This window comes from Hippopotamus amphibius, chromosome 8, assembly GCF_030028045.1.
Source record: "Hippopotamus amphibius kiboko isolate mHipAmp2 chromosome 8, mHipAmp2.hap2, whole genome shotgun sequence".
Taxonomy (NCBI): Eukaryota; Metazoa; Chordata; class Mammalia; order Artiodactyla; family Hippopotamidae; genus Hippopotamus; species Hippopotamus amphibius.
In genome coordinates this window covers 11,305,024-11,329,758 of record NC_080193.1, presented here as the reverse complement: position 1 = coordinate 11,329,758, position 24,735 = coordinate 11,305,024, and the positions used below count along the sequence as shown (strand labels likewise).

At 37.3% G+C, this 24,735-nt stretch overlaps 1 protein-coding gene across 8 annotated transcripts in view; it reads left to right on the top strand.

Moving 5' to 3' along the window:
* The window catches only part of NAA25 (N-alpha-acetyltransferase 25, NatB auxiliary subunit), a 65,936-nt gene extending 42,729 nt beyond the window's left edge, over positions 1 to 23,207 (top strand). For 4 of the 8 annotated variants that reach the window (XM_057744899.1, XM_057744900.1, XM_057744896.1 and 1 more), the window contains 9 exons: positions 3,550 to 3,701; positions 4,235 to 4,360; positions 6,644 to 6,887; positions 7,306 to 7,429; positions 8,070 to 8,135; positions 9,971 to 10,068; positions 11,206 to 11,337; positions 15,177 to 15,323; positions 20,205 to 23,207. In XM_057744899.1, coding sequence (XP_057600882.1) covers positions 3,550 to 3,701; positions 4,235 to 4,360; positions 6,644 to 6,887; positions 7,306 to 7,429; positions 8,070 to 8,135; positions 9,971 to 10,068; positions 11,206 to 11,337; positions 15,177 to 15,323; positions 20,205 to 20,327 — 1,212 coding nt within the window. In that variant the 3' untranslated portion in view covers positions 20,328 to 23,207. Of the gene's footprint in view, positions 1 to 3,549; positions 3,702 to 4,234; positions 4,361 to 6,643; positions 6,888 to 7,305; positions 7,430 to 8,069; positions 8,136 to 9,970; positions 10,069 to 11,205; positions 11,338 to 15,176; positions 15,324 to 20,204 lie in introns of those variants that run through there. The other 4 variants (XM_057744901.1, XM_057744897.1, XR_009055053.1 and 1 more) reach the window with 3 other exon arrangements.
* The last annotated feature ends 1,528 nt before the right edge of the window (positions 23,208 to 24,735 follow it).

The window sequence follows — 24,735 nt, the reverse complement described above, 5'->3', positions numbered from 1 at the left end:
AAATTAAGCTCTATCCCTCTCCCCCCTGGCTCCAGTTCCTGACAGTGATTGTATCTCTGTTCAAACCTCATTTTGTGCCCTAGCTTCTGATCAGGGAGAGACAGAAGCGGACATCAGCATTTAAACATATTGCTCAGAAGCTGCTGGCCCGGCTTTGATGTCAGAAGGGCATGTCTAGGACCTTGGTTCTAAAATCTAGCATGAGTGGGCAGTTGAGTTATAAATCCGTGAGTTTTCACTGTGCATTCAAGAATCTATGCTTGTCCTTTCTCTGTTTTCAGGAAGTTTCACTAACAGGAAAAAATCGAAAGAAAAGTGTATTTCAAATCTCATTTCTCTGGCTCTCATTTACTGTGTTTCTAAGGAAGAGGTTAAATATTTGATATACTGAAGAATCCTTTTCAAAGTTTTGTTTCTCAGATAGCTTTGATGTGGATGTGGGGGGTAAATAAGGGATTAATCCAAGCCTGGTGTTTGGTTTTAGTCTAGTTTTCAGTGAACTATTCTAGGAGAACTGTATTATTCATGAATTGGTCAATAAAGGCACTTATTTTGTACTAATAAAAATCAAGCTTTAATTTTTTTCCCCACAAATATTGTGTCTGAAGAAAACAGCGTGCATGCACACGCGTGTGCGCACGCACACACACGTGCACACACACACACACACACACACACACACAACAACAACAACAACGGAAAGTATTATAATAGGGAAAGAAGATCCCCAGGAGTGATTTGAGACGGCATTGTTGTCCTCAGTGGCTTTTTGTTATCTTTGATATTTTGCTGATGGTCGTGTGTGGCAGGAGTGACTAATTCATCTGAATGTAAGTGATGCTGAAGCTGATAAAAGTGAAGCATTTTAATCTGGGACTAGGACTCCCTGCTTGATATTTATTTTTATTACTACTAACTAAGAAAACAGCTATTTAATCACATTAAAGTAAGTAATTGCCGGGGGGTGGGGGGGAGGGGGGCAGATAGAGGGGACTAGATCCTAGAGGTAAAAGCAAAACACAATACAGCAAGGAAAACACACCTTAAACCGTAATACTTAGCCTGAGTCCCAGAATAGGAAAATGGAGACTGTGGTGTGGACTGCTTCCTGTAGGAGTTTGAAGCTAAGAAAAATCATTATTGTAGTGTTGTACTATATGTGTTAAACCTTCTGATGGTATTAGAAATACCTCTCTGGAAAGTTAAATCTCTATGCTCTACATCTTTTATTCTTGGTAGTTTTTGGCATCCCTAGGTGGTTTTTCCTTGAGTGACTGATGTATTTCAATTCCCAACTAGTTCTTTGAAAGAACACCTACTCCTTAAATGGAAAATCTGCTGTGTAAGGCTTTGTGCTGTGGGATTGAAAGTTCTCTTTGGAAGGTCTACATAGGGATTTTCTTTTTGGAAAGGTCATTGTCTGCTGTCATCTTATTTGGAATAGATTTTTACAATACAAAAATTAGAGCTTAGATTTACATATCTCCAAAAGCAACTTACATGTTCATACTTAAAAAAAATTGCCTTTAAAAGCCTTTATTTTAGGTATTCATGAAGATCATTATTCAAGGGTTTGATGTCCATGTATTTTGCTAATTTTAACAGTGACCAGGGTTCATTTCAGGAATCCATATGGGATCTAAATAGCCTCATAATTGCTCATAATTTGCATAAATGAGTAGAAACGGGTACGGACAACATTCTCTGATATTCAAAGTCTTTAAAGTACCTGTGGCTTCCAGTTTTGCCTGCAGTTCCAATAGGGCATTGTTTCTTCAAATTGTAGTGCTTTCTCAGTCTTTGTCCTATTGGTAGCTGCATAGGCCCTTTTCTAGCTCTGCAGTGATACTTTACTGCAGTATTAAAGGAGGACTATCTTAAAAAAAGAAGCCCGAGAACTATAGTTACCTTCTTAGTTTGTTAAAGGACTGCATTCCCTTTTTGTGGCCCCTTATTTTCCTCTTGCCTTCTTTCTAAAGTGGTATTCCATGGACCACTCAGAAATTAAAACTTCCTCTACACTCAGTAAGGGTGAGTTCTTTCCTTTAATCATAGCATATTTTGGAATTGTAATTAATAAATTTGATTGGAATCACCAAAGTCAAATTTTTGTCCTGATTAGTTGCTGGATCATATGTTCCTAACCAGCTGTTTTTTCCCAAACTGTAAGGTCCTGTTGCAAGGGCTGTTGGTAAACTTTGCTATGTTTTGTAAGCCAAGAGGCCATTGGATAGGCATATGTGTTTAGGGTATCCTGGCCTCTTCTTGATTGGGCGTATCACTGTCCTTTAATCAAGCTAGAAGGTACACTTGAGCTTTTTCAGATAGTCCTTCTTTAAACCTGCAGGATCACAAGTAATCTTTTTAATTTTCTTGTGTCCGTCCGTCTTTAATTTCTCCAGATACTGCAGGCAAACAGCTCGCCGAGGTGTCCCATGGGGGTTTAAAAGCCGCATCGAATGCAGTTGAATTAGCGCCCGTGGCGCAATCCCGCGGCCTGAAATGAACCCTGCGAGGCTGTGTATCAGAGGGTATGTTGTTGACTATTGGCCTATTTTCCTACTGGGCAAATTATTTGGTCTTAACGGAGATGGGGGCAGAGCTGACTGAGGCTGTGCAAAAGGACTGGCTTTTCTAGAAAGGATCTTTGGGGCAGACATCAACTTTGAGCTTAATACTTTCCTTAACCCAAAAGGGTACCCTTCTGACTTCCGATCATGGTGGCGTAGGCCCACGCCCATGGAATATTCTTCCCTGAGATTTTCTTCTGTTGTGCCAGAATTTCTGTTTAGAATTCTTTATCTTGCCTCTGTTCATGTTTCGTCTGTATATATGTATTAATCTAACTAAAGCACATGTGGTGAGTGTTCCCTTTACTTACTTGTTTATGGAATTTTCTGGCATAGTAGTTTGGATGGCCTGGTAACCTGGTTTTTGAATTTTCTGTCCTCAGAATGGATTATGACATGAATTTTTATAGGTCTTTTGTTTGGTGTCTTCCATCTTGATGCAATGCATATATGTCCTGTGTTTGTGATATATTATTCAGAAGTAAACACAACCAAGGAGCAGCCTGTCTTTTTTTCTGAAGGAGAGTAATTTTTATTTGTGGGGTGGTGGGATGGTTTTATTATTCTGGTGTTTTGGGAACCTTTGTATAAAAGAAAGTTTATCTTAGATGCAGAAAAACATGGAGTAATATCCCTTCCACGATGGCACTAACCAAAATTTTGACTGATGTGGTATAACAAAACCTTCAGTCCTGTTGAAATGAAAGACATGACTGCTAGCAGAAAGTCTGCATAGTGGTAGCAGCGGCTAAGTATTATTAGTAGTAATATTAGTGAAGGAGACATTTGACTCCAGTATAGGATAGAAGAAAAATAACATTTTTAAAAGCTGATGTTCTACTTGGTGACCAAGAACTTTAAAGATTAGATTCAACATCTTAATTTTAGTTTGAGTATTGTTTTGTTTTGTCTGGCAAGGTTTGTCTTCATTGCCTGACACGTGAAATATTTATACCAAGGTGATGTCTTTCCTTCCCAGACCTCAGAATATATTATTCAAGCTTACAAATATGGTGCATTTGAGAAGATCCCAGAATTTATCGCTTTTAGGAACAGGCTGAACAATTCTCTTCATTTTGCACAAGTCCGTACTGAACGGATGTTGTTAGATCTTCTACTTGAAGCAAATATGTAAGTATTGCACAAGAGCTAATAAGGAACTGAGGGATTAGATTGGTTGCTGAGAGTCATTACCAGGCCTCATGGGTGTCATTAGTGGGCTTAAGCTAAAGAAAAATGGGAACAAAAAAAAAGTAGGAGAGAACAGGGAAGAAAGGGGAAGGTGCCTGTCATGGGAAATGACAGGGAATCCCAGGTTCCATACAGAAGCCAGCTAAGCCATGGTCATCATCCCTGGCCCATATTGTGTTTACAAGTTCCCCATACCCAGTAAACATGGAATTTCAGGAACTAATGCTGATGAACTTTATTTTGGTTGGGTCTTCAGATGCCTTTCTCTTGCTGTGTAGCAGGCCAGTATAATTGGTGCTTGGTTCTGTTTCCCATTATGTGAGCTTTTACTTCTTAATAGTAAAGCCTTCCTTTCTTCCTTCACTCTTTCCTTTTCTTTTTTCCTTTGTTCAAGTAAAACAAAGTCCTGGCTAACATGTTTTCATGACTATTTTATTATTGAATAATACTTAAATAAATTTTCTTTATCATAGATCAACCAGCTTAGCAGAAAGTATAAAGTCAATGAATCTTCGGCCAGAAGAAGATGACATTCCATGGGAAGCCTTGCGAGACAACAGAGACTTAAATGTTTTCTTTAGCTGGGATCCAAAAGACAGGTAACTGGAATTTAATTCCAAGCAATTTATTTTTAAAGAATTAGGATCAATTGAGGAGTTTTGCATATTATATTAATACATTATGTATATATAATAACATGTTTATTGCAGGGATCAGAAAATATAGGTAAGCCAAAGGAAGAAAATAAACCCTACCCCTATGTTGAGATTACTGGTTAATCTAAAGGTTAGTTCGTCCTTCACAGCATACATGAAAACAGATTCCACATGACTTAAAGATATATGTTATGAGGTCAAATTATTATTATTTAAAAATCATATGATTGTGTGCCTGGAAAAAACAAAAACCAACTGAAAAATTACTATAATCAAGAAGAGAATTCACTAAGTATAATATTATACAAAAAAGTATAAAATTATACAAAAAAGGTATAAAATACAGAATTTACAATACACAACTAACAACTAGTTAGAAGGTATAATGAAACCCCCATTACAAGAAACTAAAAGATAAAAGATGGCTAAATCTCAAAATACATTTGAGATGATGCCAAACCTACATGAAAATTTGAAACCACTCCTGGAGGATATAAAAGCGAACCTGAACAAACAAGAATTATGTTACATTCTTTAATAAAACACTCAGCATTACAACTGTGTCAGTCCTAAAGTTAATTGATAAATTTAACATGATTTCAATAAAAATTAAAGCAGAAAAAAAAAGATATATGTTAAAACTTAGAAATTCTCGAAGAAAATATAAAAAATATTTTTAAATGGTTGGGAAAGCCATTCTCAGCATTACATCAGATCTGAAAACAAAGGATTTGATCTCTGTAAATATTAGCCTTCTATATAGAAGTAGATTTGTTAAGAAGTTCTAGAGGTATCTGGTAAATTGGTAAATTTCTTCCTATATATTAATATACTTCACATATACAGAAAACTCAATAAATCAGTAAGAAGAAGACAACTGAAAAACAAATGGGGCAGGGGATTTAACAGGAAGTTAAAGAAATGCACTTTATAGCAATAAAGATTTGTATTTTAAACTGTCAGACAAAGATTTAACCTATCAGATAAAACAAGGTTAATCCTTGTTCTCAGCTAAATGATGGGAAAATGGTTGTTCTGCATTTACATGGCAGTAAAACTGTATATAACCTTCTTATAGGGAATTTTAGTGAGACATATCAAGATTGAAAAGGCTGTGTACTGTTTAATTCAGCAGATCCTCTTCTAGGAAAGTGGAAATTAAGGAATGAGTGCACAAGCATGCAGAGACATGTATACAAGGTAGTTCTGAATATGCTGTGTTTTGGGGGCTGCCAAGACCACATTCAGTGATTTGCCAGGACTCATGGGACTCTACGTGTAGTTGCACTCACAGCTAAGGTTTTTTCTAACAAGAAGATACATGACAGGATCAGCAAGGGAAAGAGGTACAGATGGAGTTTGGAGAACTCCACGCACAGACATCCAAAGTTCTCTCCCTCCTATGAAGGAACATACTGAACGTGCTCCTTTCTCCAACAGTGAAAAATGCAGTAATGTGTGCAGTATTTCTGCCCAGAGAAGCCCATTAAAGATTTGATGCCCAAGATTTTCATCAGCTGGTTACATAGGCACCTTCCATCTAGCATGTACCAGCATTTCAGACTCCCAGAAGGAAAGCACTGTTCATCCTAAACCACATGATTTGTACAAACAGTCTAGGCAGGTGAGCCACTCTTATCATTTAGGGAATGGTTGGCATGCCAGGTTCCCAGACATCAGCCAAGGGCCAACCTTGCAAGTAGGTCTTTCTAAAGATAATAGCCTCAGTCTTGCTATGTTACATCTTTTCTGTACACACTGTCATAAAAAGATGCAGTTTGCAAAATAGTATAAACTGTGAACCCATTTTATTTGTTTAAAATATGTAAATATTTGTAGTTCATTTTTGTACATCTGTATTGCATAAGTTTGAAAGGATCTGTACCAAGCATGTTATATTGTGGGTTTGTGGTTATCAGGGCCCGTTTTCCTTCTGTGTTTGTTTTTTTTTTTTTTTTTTCTGTCATTTGAATTTTTTATATTATGTATTTTATCGTCATAAAAATGAGTCCCACGTAAGGGGAAAATGACCTGTCAGGTAGGTTATCTTTCCCATTTAATGGATACCAAAATGGGGACTTGGACTGTTTTGGTTCATCCAAGATCATTCAGCTGTGAAATGAAAGCTGGGACCATTCAAAGGCATCTTGACTGATGAAAGTGAACTTTGAAAGTTTTAAAGTTAACATGAATAAAATGGACGGTTTGGGGATGTTTCTTTTTAAGAGATGTTTCTGAAGAACATAAGAAACTTTCCTTGGAGGAGGAGACAATGTGGTTAAGAATCCGTTCCTTAACCTTGAGGCTGATCAGTGGACTTCCAAGTCTTAACCATTCTGTTGGGCCAAAGAACTCTGAGAAGACCACTGAGAATGGAGTAACTTCCAGGATTGATATTGTCCGTTTGCTCCTTCAGCAGCTGGAGGTGGCCCTGGAGATGGGAAAGCGATTTATTGAGAAGGACATTCAGGTATCATCAGTGTGTATTTACAATCAAAGCTGCAATCTGTGACTGTCTTTTTGAAAATAGAAATTGGGGATGGGTGAGTAGTAAAGAACAGTATTTGTCCCAGTTTATAGCATCTACAAGAAAAAGACAAACTTTTTAAACTTGGGAAGTTGCAGAGGCTTCTTGCTATCCAATTTGGATAGTGAGGAAAAGCAAAATAGCTTTTTTGTGATGGTAAACTTTTAATATCTATCAACAAATTAATACACTGTTTCTGTTTTCACCATAATAATTTGGTTATTATTAGCTTGCTGATCAGTGCTTTATAACTTAATCATGGAGAGATTTTTATCCAGTAGTTACAGTGCCTTTCTTATTTTGTATTTTATGAATTTAAATTTCCATGGATTTAAAGGACATCACTTTTTTTCCTTTCCAGTATCCTTTCCTTGGTCCTGTACCTACCAGAATGGCTGGATTCTTTAATTCTGGCTGTTCTCAGTGTCAGACCAGCTCTTTTTATCTTGTTAGTGATATTTATGAGCTGGATACCAGTGGTTTAGGTAAGTGTATATTTGCATGAGTTTGTTAAGGGGTCTTTGTCACTGAAAACTTAGTAAATGCAACAAAATATCTATAACCTCACATATTTGGAATATTTGGAGGAGATGGGAGCTGGAAGCTGTTATGGAGTGTCTGGTTGGATATATAAGAAAGTCCATTAACAGTTAACAAAATGTTTTAGAAGCTTAAGTCCATTCTGTATTTTTTTTGTATCAGATTGAATACTTAAAAATGAAGGCCTAAACTTTGTAGAGAAGAGGTTTTTTTTTTTTTCCTAAGCTGTCAACCCAGTGAGAATCACAAATACCATATAGATCATGTTTATTTGTATTTTTGGTTTTCCTAAATCATAAGGTTTGTGGATTGTCATTTAGAGTATTTAAAACACATAGATTTCTAGTCCTCCTGGAGAATTTTAGGTAGTGCTTTGGCAGAAAGGTAATTAATACCTTTCTTTTCCTTTTTCCTTTTCTCTTTCCTTTTCCTGTCCTTTATCTTTCTCTCAGTAATGGAATTTAGATGCCTGTGGGTCTTAAGAGGAAAGAAAATGTCCTTGCATATGTTTCCAGGTATTGGTCTTACATCTTCATCTTACTAAAAAAAAAGAGTTGAAAGTTTTTCATTGTTTTTCCATTTTAGAGGATACAGTGGAGATCCAGGAGCGAGTAGAGGAAAGTCTTAGGTCTTTACTAGAACAATTAAAAGGTAAGTGTTCTCACTGTAGTTTCCCATATTGTATCTGATTGTCTGACAATAACTCATTTTTTAATAGAAACTTGCAAGAGGTTTTGAAAAATAATAATGCAAACTTAAAAAAAATTTATTTGGCTGCGCCAGGTCTTAGTTGCAGCATGCGGGATCTTTAGTTGTAGCATGTGAGATCTTTTAGTTGCGGCATGTGAGCTCTTAGTTGCGGCATGCGGGATCTAGTTCCCTGACCAGGGATCGAACCCTGGCCCCCTGCTTTGGGAGCCCGGAGCCTTAACTGTTGGACCATCAGGGAAGTCCCCGCTTTTGGTATTTTTAAAGACTCGTTTCTAACTTTAAAAAGTTTTGATTACAAAAGTAGTAGACATCTATTGTAAAACAGTACACAGGTGGGTATGGTCTTTTCCCGTTTCCCAGCCCCATTCCTGCAGAAGTAGGTATGTACTGCTATTGACACTTTGCAGTCTAGATTTCTAGATACCACCTAACGGTCATACATGTGCATATGGAAATACATAGTAGTGATTTAAAAAAATATATATATGGAAAGGTATAATACATGCTTTTCTGGCTTTGTTTGTTATCTTGGACATCTTACCATCTCAGTTATATATACATCCCATTTGTATAATATTCCACAGTATTCTATCAATGTACCAGATTTATTTATATACTCTTGAGTGCATAATATGCATAACAATGCTGAAATAAATATCTTGGGACACAATTGTTTGGGTACTTATGTGAGTATTTCCTTGGGGTTAAATTCCTAGCAATGAAATTATTTGGTAAAGAATATACATGTGCATTTTCTTTTAACTCTCTTAAATATTATTATTTTATTTAACTATAGTTGATTTACAATATTGTTAGTTGCAGGTGTACAGCTTCAGATTCTTTCCATTATAGGTTATTGTGCATTTTAAATCTATAAGGGTCTTTCTTTTTAGGAGCCTAAATGGTCTTTTATTTTGTTGCTCAAATGAAGACTGAGAAAAGATGATCAAGATTATGAGAATAAAATGTGATATTTGTTATGAAGGTGCATTTCTACCATGCACATTAGTCTTTTAGTATATAATAGCACAAGTTCTTTTAAATCATCCACTTGAAGTCTTATTTTTATTGTGCTAGTGACCTATCTGGAAAGGCATAGCTGGTATTTAGATCCCAGAATATATAATTTATAAGTTTACCTTTTATATTTTGGAGACAATAGAGCAGTAGTCATGTGGCTTATGTGGCTTTTTTTTTTTCTTTCAATCTTTTATTTTTAAATCTTTTTTTTTTTTTTGGTATAAATCTATCTATCTATCTATTTATTTGTTGGCTGTGTTGGGTCTTCGTTGCTGCACATGGGCTTTCTCTAGTTGCGGTGAGTGGGGGCTACTCTTTGTTGTGGTACGTGGGCTCCTCATTACCATAGCTTTTCTTGTTTCAGAGCAAGGGCTCTAGGCACATGGGCTTCAGTAGTTGCAGCACATGGGCTCACTAGTTGTGTCTTATGGGCTCTAAGGTGCAGGCTCAATAGTTGTGGCACACGGACTTAGTTGCTCCATGGCATGTGGGATTTTCCTGGAGCAGGGATCGAACCCATGTCCCCTGCATTGGCAGGTGGATTCTTAACCACTGCGCCACCTAGGAAGCCCCCAAGTGGCTTTTTAAAGAGCTTAAAATAGATATTCTTTGGTGTTTGGTTCATTGGGGGTGGGGGAGCTTTCTGAGTTAAGTCTTTATATTTGCTTACTCTTTGTTAGATTGTGCATTGTGTTCCTAAAAATGGCATTGAAACAAAAGCTGAATAGAACCATAAAATATTTTTCTGTTTTCAGATGTCTTCAGTAAATGTAAAGGTGATCTCTTAGAAGTTAAAGATGGTAACTTGAAAACACATCCTACTCTTTTAGAAAATCTAGTCTTCTTGGTTGAGGTATGTTTTTGTTCTCTTCCTAAAAATCTCAATTTTCCTTAATTGAATGCAGGATTAATTTTTCAAAAATGAATAAGTAATAGGCATCTTATGCCTATAACTTAACCCCTCACCCCTGCCTTTTGTTAATTGAAAAGCAATTTCAATTTTCTGAACTAACTCCTTCCAAAGATATCAGGAGAATTTCATTCATAATGCTAGGGTAAAACTTCTTGAAATTTGCTTTACAGATCTCTAAAGATTCCTCAGATTCACTCCCGATCAAGCTCTCTTCTGTTCATTTTCCTTTTTGACTCAGCTATTATGTAGTTTAAATTAATTCTGCCAGCTTTTAAATTTGTTGCTGCTGTTCACTGATTGCTGAGATTCTGCATTATGAAGGAGAATCCAGGAGCTGATGTAGCAAAACTCTTTTTTTCTTTTTGCCAGAGAGAAAAAGTGGAGGATCACAAACACTCATAATCCATTATCTTTTTTCCTTTTGTCACATGTTTATTTACTTCCTTTTTCTGCTAGTCTGTAACTTCCTGAGGGCAGTGTTCTCTGTTTTGGTGACTAGCACATTTTAAGTGCCTAAGAGATATTTAATGAGTGAATGAGAAATAATTGCATGTGTATATGTATGTGGATACACTGTAGCATGGGTGAAGACTTGTAAACACCTAACTTAATACAAAGGAGAATTTGCGCTGACCAACTGGGGAGATTTCTTCATACATGAGTTAAGGTTTGCAGGTGAGGCAGTATCTTACCTCGATGGAGAGGTGGGTGGGGAGAGGCATATTGTACAGAACCTTTGGATTCCATGCCTAGGAATTTGCACTTTTCACGTGAGTGAAAAGGATGTTAATAGATCCCCATTTCCTGCAAGGACGTGAAAGAAAACTGGACTGAGCAGAGGATGAGTTTAGAGCTGGGAGAGCCAGAGGAAAGAATAAAGACAGTATTCTGAGCAGGAGATGAAGAGAACCTGGATCAGTGTGGTGATTGCAGAAATTAGAGAGTGGAGACTCACAAGAGAAATTGAAGGGATTTGCATAGAGAAGTTTGCATAGAATTTGTTTAGTCCATAATCTTTGTTCCTGATAGATATCTTGAGTGTAATCCTTGATGAATTTGCAATTTTTCATCTTTCAGACTATTTCTATTATCCTTTGGGTGTCCAGTTACTGTGAGAGTGTCCTGCGACCATACAAATTAAATTTACAGAAAAAGAAAAAGAAGAAAAAAGAAACCAGCATCATCATGGTAATAACAGAGAAAACACAAGTAATAATCTGGCTGCATGCTGCTTTTTTCTTTTTAACTGTTTTCCTGCATTTTGCAAGAGATCTTAGGATCCAATATGCATTCATTTTCTCTCCCCAGCTTTTAAAAAGGATTATACACCTGCAGAAAAGCTGAAAGACTAGTAGTATGATGACACCCAGCCTTCCTTACCTAGATTCACCACTTGTTAACACCTTGCCATATTTGCTCTCTCTCATACATTGTCTATCTCCTGCATCCCCATTTGTTGAGTCGTTTGGAAGAAAAGTACACACTTTGTGATACTTAACACACCAGGGTAGAACAAGGGCAGTCTCCTACAAAACCACAAGAGTAAAGACATTTTCACACTCAAGATATTTCATATTGGTACAATAATATTATAATGTCCATATTAACCTTTCACCTGTTATCCCAATTATGTCCTTTATAGTCTTTTTCAAAATACTAGACTCCTACTAAGGATCTGACACAGCTTTTAGTTGTCATTTCTCTCTACCCTTCTTTCATTAAGAGTACTTCCTTAGCTTTTTGTTTTGTCTTTATAGTTGAAGAGTCTAGCTAGGTTTTGGTAGAATGTCCCACAATCTGGATTTGGTTAATTGTTTCCTTAGATTTAGGTTAAACATAGATGCTATGTCCTTTTTAGCAATTAAATTAGGCACTAATGTTGTTATGTCCCATTATTGATAATCTCATATTTAATTATTTGATAAAGGAAGTAACTATAGGTTGCCTTATCATAAAGGTGTCTTTCCTCCCTGTGTAATTAATCTGTGAGATTATGCTTTGAGACTATGAATATCCTGTTCCCCACCAGTCTTTCACCCACTGATTTTAACATCCATGGCTAGTCTAACTTGCATGAATCATTTATTACTTTAATGGTTCCACAATGGTGATTTAAAAAAATTCTACCAATCATTTATCATTTATTAACTGGCATTCTGTAAAATAGAGCTGTATAGTTTTAATATTACTGTCTGTTTTAGTATCACTGTGGACTCATTCTTTTTAAAATTTGCCTTATAACCCATTATCATCATTTTCTTTTGGATGCACAGATTTGGCTAATGGGAGCCCCTTTAAGCTTGTTCCTGTCCTTGAACATGTTCTCATTGGTCTTTGAACTCTTATTTTCTGAAACAACAAAAATGCTCCAAGCACTTTGTACTTACTACTCATTCACTTCTCTCCTTCACTTTGTTCAAGATAATTTAACAGATTGTAAGTGCAAAGTCTGAAAGTATAGATGAGAGTTGCACTGTTAGTTTCTCTTCTAATGAAAGCCTACACTCCTAGTACTTGTCAAATAGCTTTTGGTATTTGGATTTTTTTTTTTAATTTGGATTTTGTGAGTTTCTGTAGTTACTGCTTTTCTAATTTCCAAAAATGAGAATAGTATCCTATTTTTCTGATTGTCAAAGTAACCTAAAGATGTGAATAAAGTGAAGATCAACCCATTTTCCCACCAAACAGTGATGGCCACTGCATGCAAACCAGAATCATGTTCTATAGAAAGTTCTGCAGCTTGGCCCTTTCTTTTGTTTTCACTTAATAGAGTATCTTAGACATCTCTTCATTTCAGCAAATATAAAAGTATCTCATTACTTTTAATGGTTATGTTTCATCCTGTTGTATTAATTGTTGAATGTTCAGTTCTAATTTTCTTTTAATATTATAAATAGTGTCCATATTAAAATATGGACAAACACACAAGATGAATTTATAATGTGATTTCCTTAGGCTGTCTTTTAGATCTGAAATTACTATGTATACAGGTTTCCCCTGCTATCCAGAAGTATAGCGTTCCTTTAGGAAACCTTTCGTAAGCCCAGGTGGCAAAAGGGAAGAAGCAATTACCTTAGGACACATCTTGCTATGGATGCACAAAATAAGTTGAGATAAAGCACAGATGCTTACAGACAGAGTTCAAACTGAGGCAGCTTGATGTTGAGTATAGTTCTAGTGCCACTCCTGCTGCTCAGGGTGTGCACTGCTTCTGTAACAGCTTTTCGCCGCCTTTTTCCTGTAAAAGCTAAAATCCTCTTTGAATTTCTTTTGGTTAGCCAAAACAAGTACTAATGTAGGTCTTTCATAAAAGCTAAGTGGCATAAAACGAACTTTCAAAAAGCCGGAGAGACCTGCTTTACATTCCCCAGTGGTGTGGTGTGTCTGTATCCTTACCCATTTTATAGGCAAACATTGGTACTCCCCCTTTTCCAATTTGCATTAAAAGAATTCCATTGATGTTGAACCTTCAAAGAAGAATTCTTGAGTGAAAAGCTAGCCTTACTAGTTGATTGGCTAGGTTTCTTATGTTTGTGTGTTTTTTTAATTGTATCATTGCTGGGATTTCTTTGATATATCTTCTGTTTCCGTCTATGCCCAAGTTTCCTATTGTGGTAGTAGTATTTTTTCCATTGATATGTTTTGAACTATTGGACTCTTAATAGTGTTATTAATCCTCTTTCATATATGATGCAGTTTTTTTCAGTTTGTCATGCCTTTTTAAAAAAAATTATTTAATTTATTTATTTTTGGCTAAATTGGGTCTTCTTTGCTGTGCTCTGGCTTTCTCTAGTTGCGGCGAGTGGGGGCTACTTTTTGTTGCAGTGAATGGGCTTCTCTTGTTGCAGAGCACAGGCTCTAGGTGCGTGGGCCCCAAGGTTTTTTTTTTAACCGTTCCTAGGTTTATGTTTAGAAAGACCTTTTCAATTTATGATTGCAAAAGCCACTACCTAAATCTTATTCTGGTGCTTTGATGGATTTTTAAAAAAATTTAAGTATGTAAATGTCTGGGATTTATTTTGTTATTTATTTTATATTTCACAATATGTCTCGCTAGCTATCTCAGTACCATTCATCCACTTGAAAGCACTGTTTTGAAATGTCACCATTTAAATTCCCTTATGTTTTTTGCTTTATCTTGGGACTTGTGTCTTTTCACTCTTTTGTCAATTTACTTATATACCAGTCCCATCTGCATTGAATGTAACTTTATAATATACTCTAGTATCTATTAGGGTAAGTTCCCCTTAACTACCCTTTCTTAGAATTTTCTTGGTTGTTGTCACCCATTATTTTTTCCATTAGGACTTAGAATTTCTGTTTCTGGTATTAACATTAGAGGAAATCTCAAAGACGTAAAGACATAAAGAGAAGAAATGAAGTCTTGGTTCTTCTCATCTCCTTTAATGTTCCAGGAGGTTCCTAGCCTGAAGCTGTAATGACCAACTAAGATTTTTTATTTGTTTTTCACCTCCATTTCCCCAGAGTGAAATAAAACTACAATGAAAAAAAGTCATTATGAGTTAGCATTTGATGGCTGTTAAATTTACCTTGTTTTGAGAGAATCTCTTAGCATCCGAAACTATATTTATCCTGGGACTTCCCTGGTGGCACAGTGGTTAAGAATCTACCTGCCAATGCAGGGGACACAGGTTCGATCCCTGGTCCCGGAAGATCCCACATGCCTCGGAGCAACTAAGGCCGTGCACCACAACTACTGAAGCCAGAGTGCCTAGAGCCCATGCTCCACAACAAGAGAAGCCACCACAATGAGAAGCCCATGCACAGCAACGAAAAGTAGCTGCAACTAGAGAAAGCCCATGTGCAGCAACGAAGATCCAATGCAGCCCTGACCAGGGATCAAACTCTTACCCCCTGCCATGGAAGCATGGAGTCTTAACCACTGGACTGCCAGGGAAGTCCCATCCTTGTTACTAGTAATAGAATTAAGTAATGCTGTAGCATGAAATTAGTATAACTTACGTGATATAAGCATGGGAGAAATATGTTTGATAATCTTTCAACTTTTTAAAAATCTTTTTTTCCAGCCACCTGTCTTTACCAGTTTCCAAGACTATGTTACTGGGCTTCAGACTTTAATTTCCAATGTTGTGGATCATATTAAAGGACTTGAAACACATCTAATTGCACTTAAAGTTGAAGAACTTATTTTAGAAGATACTTCTCTCTCGCTGGTAAGAGACTGTATGGTAAGAGACTGTAGTTGATCAGCAATAAGTGATATATAGGTATACAGGTATTCTTATCTTTGTCACAGGGACAAGTTAATTTTCAATTCATTATTCTCTCCTTATAGGATTTGTGATTAGAAGGTGCCTGGCACTAGTTTTTTGTTGTGGTCTTGGTGGTGGTAGAGTCTCCTCCCCCTTCATCCCCCCCTCCCCCATTCTTCCTTGGGAGTGTTTTTTTTTCACTGTGAAAACTACTGATGAATTGTTGAAGAGCAGAATTAGTACTGTCCCTGTTTTGAGCACCAGAGGAAACCAGCCATACTTTTGAGATCCGGGACAATCTCCTTGACTGAGAACTTAACCTGCTGTTGGATTGGCTGGTTTCTTTACCAGCCCAGCAGTTATCACATGAAAAAGGAAAGATGCTGGACATCAGAAATAATCATGTCAGTAATAATTAGGCCAGAGCAACCCAGCCAAAAAGGAATAGAAACAAGAATGGAATCAAAGGTACTAGTCGTTAGTTTTCTCCTGATCATTATTTTAGACTGGTTTCTTAAAATTCTGCTAGCAAAATCCCTGTAAAGTCTTACTTTAAAAAATGTGGATTCTTTTTAAAAAATTAATTAGATAAAACAAACAAATGGTGTCAGGTGAGTTAACATGCACCGGCCTGGCATAAGTTTAAGATTTTGATAGGAGCCAGAAGAACAATGGTGGAGGCACCTGTTTCTAGCTAGTTGTTGCAGTGATGAAACTCCGATCCTGAGGAAATGCTTTCCGTGAGTAGTTTGTCTGATCTAAGCCTCTGCTGATGAGGGAGCTCATCCAGTAACCTGAGGGTAGCATCATCCGAGCCCAAGACCTCCACCCAGACCCTTCTAGGGAAGGGAATGAATGGAATCTTGCTTGGCACACCAGCATTAAAAGGTTGTAAGCCCCTCTTTTGTAAAACATCAACATGTTAGAGCTTTGAACAAAGGGCTTACTGTGGGAAAGAGCTCAGAGCATTTAATATTTCCAAATACTGATTAAAGAAAGCAGACAAGTGTTGGCTAGAAGTTTGGTTTTAGCCAGTTAAGCTGTGTGTTCAGCTGTTTTCCCATGTACATTAGAATGAATACAGAATTCAGAGGTAGAGGTACTAATTGATGGATTATTAATTCTTTAGTATTTTTGTCCTCCTTTTTTTAAGCCTTACATTGTTTTAGAATGTAAAATATGTACATGGTAAAGAAAAATTCAAAGAGTAAAGGAAGAACATACAGTGAAATGTCTCCTTCCCATTCTAACCCATTCCCTAGTTCCCTTTTAAGAAGGAACCACTATTATCACTAATTTCTTTTTATTTATTTTTTTATTTTTATTTTTTAATTTATTGGCTGCATTGGGTCTTCATTGCTGCGCACGGGCTTTCTGTAGTTGTGACTAGTGGGGGTTACTCTTTGTTGCAGTGTGTGGGCTTCTCATTGTGGTGGCTTCTCTTGTGGAGCACAGGCTCTAGGCGCTTCAGTAGTTGCAGCACGTGGGCTCTTTAGTTGTGGCTCACGGGCTCTAGAACACAGGCTCAGTAGTTGTGGCGCATGGTCTTACTTGCTTCACAGCATGTGGGATCTTCCCGGACCAGGGATCAAACCTGTGTCGCATGCAATGGCAGGCGGATTCTTAACCACTGTATCACCAGGGAAGCCCTCACTAATTTCTTATGTAATTTTCCTGAGTTGGAAAACCCATCTACAAGTATGTTATGTCTGTGTCCCTCCCCCAACTCTTGCCTTGAAACACAAATGATAGCATACTGTACACATTGTGTAGTCTCTTGCTTTTTGTATTTAGTCTCTAGGAGATCATTACATATAAGTAGTTATCTACCTTGTTCTTTTTAACTGCTCTGTAGTATTTCACTATTTCTTTACAGACAAAAATGTATGTTTGTTACCAGAGAATTAGAAAATAGAGAGTAGCACCTCCCAGTTCCCAGCCCCAAATGAGCCCCAGTCCCACCATCCAGAACTACCTCCCTCCCCCGCCCCCCCTTCTGTATTCCCATAACACATTTGTATCTGTCATTAGCCTTTATGACTTCCAGGTACTTGGTTACCCGGTAAAGGCCTAGTCATTGAATCCTTGTGAAATAGGTACATCCCAGGCAGGAGTCTGCCTTCTGCCCCCACTTGTGCTCCCGAAGGTGCTTGCTAGTCCTTTTGGACCATTTTTTTGTATAATGAGATCTGGTAATTCATAGTAGATTTGGAGCTGTTTAACTTTTGACTTTTTAGACTAAATGCAAACTCATTCTCTGCTCTAAACTCCCATCCACTTTTCTGAATACTGTGGAAAAGTAAAAACTGGAAATTACAGTACCTATTTTTTTAAAATCTTAAGGATTGTACACTTGAACAGATGTCACATTGATTCATGTGGTTGGGCTTTGCTGGACATCTTTGAGATTTTCAACAGGTAGATATAAACTTACTGAGCTCACTGTTGGGCTAAATGCTTATAGAAATATAAGGATCAAAGACCTGGCTGTAGAGAGTCTCGATACAGAGAGATGCTTACAAATTACTAAGTTGGAGATATGATACAGGCACAAAAATCTGAGTAAGTCAAAAAGAGTCTCACTGGAAAGGGGACATTTGAGGGGACATTTGAGGATTAATAAGTTTTCACCAGGCAGATAGGAATGGAGGAAAGGAATTCCAAGCAGGAGGAGGCACAGACAAAAGCACAGAGGCAGGAAGGTACTTTGTGACCAAATAACCACAAGTCATTTGTCAGAGCCAGAGCCCATGGTATGTGGGAAGGACTGTTGGACACAAAGGTGACAGGCACAGTAGCCCTGCTGTTGTCAAGACTATTGAGTGTTTGTTCTTGTTAAAAGATCTATCTGCCTCCTGAAATGAGGAATAAGATTTCTCATTTTGATTATTCTAGAGGTTGTCCTTGACTCTGGGCTACACTCTAGCTTTTTCAAGCCCTGGTTCTGTTTTCATCTTTTGATCTTGGGAAAGTCACTTAACCTCTTTGGGCCTCAATTTCTTTATTTGTAAAATGGAAATCATAATAATACCTTCTTCATAGGATTATAGTGAGGATTAAACAAAACAATAATGACCTTATATTGCCTTATTTTGTTAAAGTCATGATACACATAACAACCTACTGAGCAGTACCTGCCACCAAATATTGGATCCATGTAGTGCTGAGTATGTTCTTTTGGGTTAAAAAAACGAACAAAACTCTTCAATTCCATTTACATTAGGTTCACTTCTTTTTTCTTTCTCTCCTTCCTTCCTTTCTTTCTAAATTTGAAACACTATGAACAAGGCCTCTGGAGTACTACCTCTAGTCCGGGTTCCCTTTCCTCTTTCCTCTTCCCTAGTGGTATCCATGGAAACTGGTTGTGTGCCAAGGCCCCCCCCCGCCCCCCCATTTTAAAAACCATCTGGTCTTAATGTAACTTTATAATGTACTCTAACATCTGTTAGGTTCTTTATTTTTAAAATTTACTTATTTTTTAAATTTTTGGCTGCATTGGGTCTTCATTGCTCTGCATGGGTTTTCTCTAGTTGTGGAGAGCAGGAGCTACTCTTCGTTGTGGTGCATGGGCTTCTCATTGTGGTGGCTTTTCATACTGCGGAGCATGAGCTCTAGGCGTGAGGGCTTCAGCAGTAGCAGCACATGGGCTCAGTAGTTGTGGCTTGCGGGCTCTAGAGCACAGGCTAAGTAGTTGTGGTGCATGGGCTTAGTTGCTCCGCAGCACGTGGGGTCTTCCTGGAGGAGGGATCGAACCTTTGTCCCCTGCAATGGAAGGCGGATTCTTAACCACTGCGCCACGAGGGAAGTCCCCTCTGTTAGGTTTTTAAAAGTAAATGCTATATACTTTATTTTATTTTGAAGCGTGGCTTTTTTTCACTCAACCAGTATTCATGAGTTCTGTTCAGGCTAATGCATCTAGATCAACCTTGTTCTTTTAAACAACTGTATAATATTCAAACTATGAATGTACCACAGCCATTGGCTATTTTAGGTTGTTTCTGTACATTTGCTTTTACATATAGTACTGAATGAATTGTATTTGTATACGTACCTCTTTATGCATGTGTTGGGTCATAAAGTGTGTTTATCTGGTTTCTTTTGGGCTTTAAAATACTGCCAGCTTCTTGTAAAGCTAACCAGTTTTCACCCAGCCTTCTTTCTGTGTTCGAACACTCCATCCCATTTATTTTTTTATGCTTTCTACCACAGGTCAAATGTGCAGCAAATATTTAACTCATATATTTGAGCAGCCTTAGGAAAACTTTGGTCTTTTTTAGTTGTTTGCCCTCTGGAACCCATGGACTTTGTCAGTATGGAGGGAGGCCTGTCAATATTGTAACTAGAAAAGCTGATACTGGTAAATTTGATGCCTTTAAAAAGTAGCCGTGATAATGTCTAAATTAGTAATAAATTTCTACCTTTTTTTCTGATGAAACTAATAATAAGAAATCTCAATTTTTCCATTTTGTACAGCTCATAACAAAATAGTAGTGATTTTTATGGCCAAAGTACTTAGTAATAATTTTCTACCTTTTTTTCTTGATGAAAACTAGTAATCAGAAATTTCAGTTTTCTGACTTGATACTTGATATAATTTATAACAGAGGTTACTGGAAAGAACAGTAATGCTAAAGCAACAGGGTCTCAGTGAAAAGCCACATGGAAGAATATACATCCGTGATGAGTTTAGCCATCTTTGCATTTAGTGAAATTGAAAGTGACCCGCCCTACTCTGACAGAGCTTACAGTGAGACCAAAGGTGGTGGTAATTTTAACTTACACCTGAGGAACTATAATCAGGGGAATGCTGAGTAAGACAACTAATCCTTGTTTCCTTTGTAGGAAGAGAGAAAATTTTCAAAGACTGTACAAGGGAAGGTGCAGAGCAGTTACCTGCACTCACTTCTGGAAATTGGGGAGCTGCTGAAAAAAAGACTTGAGACCACAAAGAAACTAAAAATTTAAGTTAGTGTGAACCACAAGCACTGATGACTCTACAACAGAAAATGACATCATCTTCCCAGGCAAAAGCTACATCTGGTTGACCATCATTTTAATCCAGAACTTCCTCATAAAATGCATGAAGGACTTTGATTGTGAATTAATTTTTTAGGTATTAAATGTACACAACTGATTAAATTATTGTATATAAACCCGAAGCAGGACCCTTGTCCGGGTTTGACCACTTTTTATACATGTTCATATGCATATGGCAGCCACAAGAGAGCCCCACTTTTCTTCTTCCCTTCTATCACCAGAAACATCTGGTGGTGGTGGGGATCGTATAAAAGCAGCAATAGAAATTAAGCATAAAGCATCCATCTCAGAGCAGCTGAATGGCCCTCTGATTATAGCAGTGGGTGTTTTGGTCTGGTCCTTGAGCCTTAGGAAGCAGAAAGCAGAAATAGAGGGGGACCATGATTGGGAGCAGGCCCTCTTTCTACATTAGCAGTTTAGTTTTGAGGCTTCCTCAGCTGCTTGGCTCCCACAGAACCCAAGGCAGGTACCCAAAGGTCCTCAGATGAAATTTGGCATAAGTACCTGCCACTGAAGGGCATCACTCAGATGACCACAGGCTCTCATTTTTCAGCTTAATAATCCCAATGGCCAAGACATCCCCATCCTAGCTCCTGTGAGAGTGAAGTCGGAGATAGGCTTCTGTTAACTTACAGCTGATTGGAGGGGAAAGTAGTGCAGATGACTTATAAGCCTGCTGAGGACTAGCTTGCTGTCTTTCATCTATTTGGGAAAGATGGGAATCACTGTTTTAAAGAAGAGAGGTGTACATAATTTATGCAGGCAGTTCTAATACCAGTGTCATTGGTTTTGTGAGATATATATATATGTATATGCTTTTACATATATACATATATTTTCAAGCATATATGCATGTAAATGTATATATGCTTGAAAATAAAGATTTAATACTTTAGTGTTTTTTAAGTGGGGGGTTTGGGAAGGAAGAAAGGAAGGAATGTATATTAATATGGATTTAACCTAAGTTTTAAGTTTTAGGCTGGCAAAAGAAATGTTATCAATTTGGTTTGAGGTTCAGTTTACTTTTTTCAAACTTGAGATTTATACCAGGATGGTGTTTACGTTGTTCACCTGGAGCTCCTGAAGAATACTGCTTCAGAGGTTAGTCTGCCAGAAAAGATGAACTTTGCTCTTGAAAATGTTACACATTTCATACAATTGCTTTGGTAACTTTTTTGTGTTTGAATCTGTGCTTCTGCTTTTGGTCTTTGTTACCCAAATACTGTTAAAGGTAGTAATTCTGAATAGCAAAGAAATGAATTTGATGAGGAAATTCAAGTATGTGCTGGAGGATTGGTCTTAAAGACCTTCAAGGTCCTTTCCAACTCACTTTTCCAGTGAAATGTGATACTTTTTTCTTTTAAAAGCAACCAAAAAGAGCTTGGAAGATCTCTATGCAAAGTAATTGCATTTTGCTCCCATCATTTTGACTTTCTTAGATTCACAATTTGATAGGGTGATTAATAACTCTCAACTTGCAGGGAAACTTTTTTGAAAATTACTGAATAACCTGTTCAAAATAAGACTTGTTGGAAATCCTAGTCCATACTGTAATTTTAAAAAACTAGTTCTGATGTTAATTGGCAGCCAAAAGGAAAGAACTGCCTTGAACAAGATGAATTAAAGATTCTGATTGATTCCAAGTCTAATTTAATAACAGCATATCATAATTTCATAAAACGATGGCCTGTTTAGATGGAACTCTGTGTATGGGGGTGGGGGTATGTGTGTTTGGCATGTGTTCTTGAAATGATGTTTCTTTGAATATCCAAAAATACTGTACATAGAAATAGAAATGCTCTTTGAAACAAGTGTATCAACTGACCATGATCATTCTAGCATATGTGTGCTCAGTGGGCTGGCCTTGGTCCTCAGGGACAGTGTGTGACTCCAGTGGTCTACCTACCTAGTCTCTTGCCTAGGGGCATCTGGGTCTTCTACTGGTTTTAGTGACAAATAATGTTACATTGAGTTTATGCTTCCTTTGTTACTTGTTGATTTCCCTACTAAATGTAGCATTTCAATTAGATCCAACCTCTTACATTGAGATAATTGTAAAAAGAATGAAATTATGCAGAAATGGCCAATATCTTTTATTGATCTGTTCTTTTGGAAATTGTCATGCACTATAAATTGTGTACAGTTAAAAAAAAAATATATATATATATTCTTACATGAGTAAAAAGCACCCTCTCCAGCAATTGTATGTCATTGGTATTTGAAGAGAATTCCCAAATAACTCATTGCTGCTGCTGCTGTTTTTAGTTTGTGTGGGTTTTTTGTTTTATCTTGTTTTTGTGTGGAAAATTGATATTTAAAAGAAAAAAGGAAAGGAGAAAAAAACACGACTACTGTTTACAGACTGAAAAATTACTGCTTTTTATACTACTGAGATCCTAAGTTAAAACTCTCCAAAGCAAACATTTGGTTTAAATCATTTATCTGATGTGGATAAAAGAGAAATTTTTAGTGTTCTCCACATAATGAAAAATGTACAAATGCCTAGCTGTGTTGCCCATCAATTTTGTATATTTTCATAATTTTAATTGTTCAAAATTGCATTATATTTTGCAATCACTATGTTCAATCTGGATTTGTCTTTCATTTTAACTTTTAATATAAAAAGGGGTTTCAATGTATCTACAGCCTTGTTATTGAAACTCTTCCTGCTTTTTTGCTGTGATTTATTAATATAGGAAGCATATATTCTTCCTCTTCAGAATTAAGTGAAGCATAGCAAATCTACTTTAAACTGGATGGGTTAATTTATATAAACACTTTCATTTTAAGTTGGCATTTCTGCCTGGTTCATTTTTGTTCAGATTCCTAGAAGCTACAGCCTTTTAAATGGTATAATTCATCTTAATTTTGTACTGTTATATTCCTCAGAAAAATGGTAATATTTGTGAATTTAAAATTATTCCAAGGCCACTAGTCCTTTTGTTTAAAGTACCTTGTGTACTCACATTCATTAATTCAACATTTATATATTGAGCATTTACTTAACTATGTGCCAGATTCCATGTTAGGCTCTCCTGATATAACGGTAAATGAACTCCATATCCTAGTTAGTGGCTGAAGTGGGGGAACAGATGATAAAAAAAAATTAGTTTGTAATTAAGTCCTGATTAATAAAATATGTCGGGGTATGTGATAGGCGGGGTCATCAGGGGACCTCAAGTGGTGCCATCTGACCTGAATAATAAAGTGAGCCATGGAAAAGGCATTACAAGACAAAGGCCCCAAGGCAGTAAACTCCTGAGCATGTTCTAGTGACTGTAAAAAAAAACAAAAACAACACAAAACTCAAGTGCCTGGGACTTAATGAAAGGAGCAGAAAAGGGGTACAGATTGAGATAGAATGTGGGGTAGGGGTTAAAGCAATCAGGATTTTGTAGCCAGGGGAAGGAATGAGAGTTCTAAATTTAGTGTTAAGTTACTGGAGGATTTCAGACAGGCTAATGACATGATTTAGCCAAAGGTACGTGAACCCAACGGGCTGAGATGAAACGTTTATTCAGACACACAACACAGTGGAAAGAGAAGCTGCTTGTTTTTCCTCCTAGTTTCTTTTCTGTCCTGCGATATTAAATGCCCTTATTTGAGCCCTGAAAAAGTCAGTTTTTGCCTGCTTTTTCAGTTATGAATTAGTTCCACCCCAACATTCTTTTTTTCCCTTTAACAAAAAGTGGGCACTTGGATATACCTCACTGCCATTTTTGACTTTCCCCAAAAGGTGGGCTCAGGTTTATACTTTTTCATATTCCGTTTTTTTTTTTAATTATTTTTTTTGGGGTACACCAGGTTCAATCATCTGTTTTTATACACATATCCCCGTATTCCCTCCCTTCCTTGACTCCCCCCACTCGAGTCCCCCCCACCCTCCCCGCCCCAGTCCTCTAAGTCCCTGTTTTTGAGATGCTGTCACTGCCTCGATGCAGGCATGTATTTCATAGTAATACACACCTGGAGGGTAAGCAACCATGAGCCAAATGCTTATAAAAAAAATTATTTGTGGGCTACCTCTAACAGTTTATGCTTGAGGAACATAGAGCTTTTTTGCAACCTCAGCTTCCATATATCCTAGTAAAAGTGGGTCCCAGGTAATGTACTATTTTACCTATGAGAAAAGCAGTTATTGCAGATAGGGCTACTAAGACCACCCGGTGGGGTAAGGGATGGATAAGATTCAAACTCTTAAGCATTGGTACAATGAGCTAAAATCCAGGATGCCCCCCCCCCCCCCCCATCTCACATTCTTCACCTTGATGGCCGTGTTCAAATTCTGATTCTGTGTTGGTTCGTTATTGAATAATCAGTCTCTCCTGAAGCGATT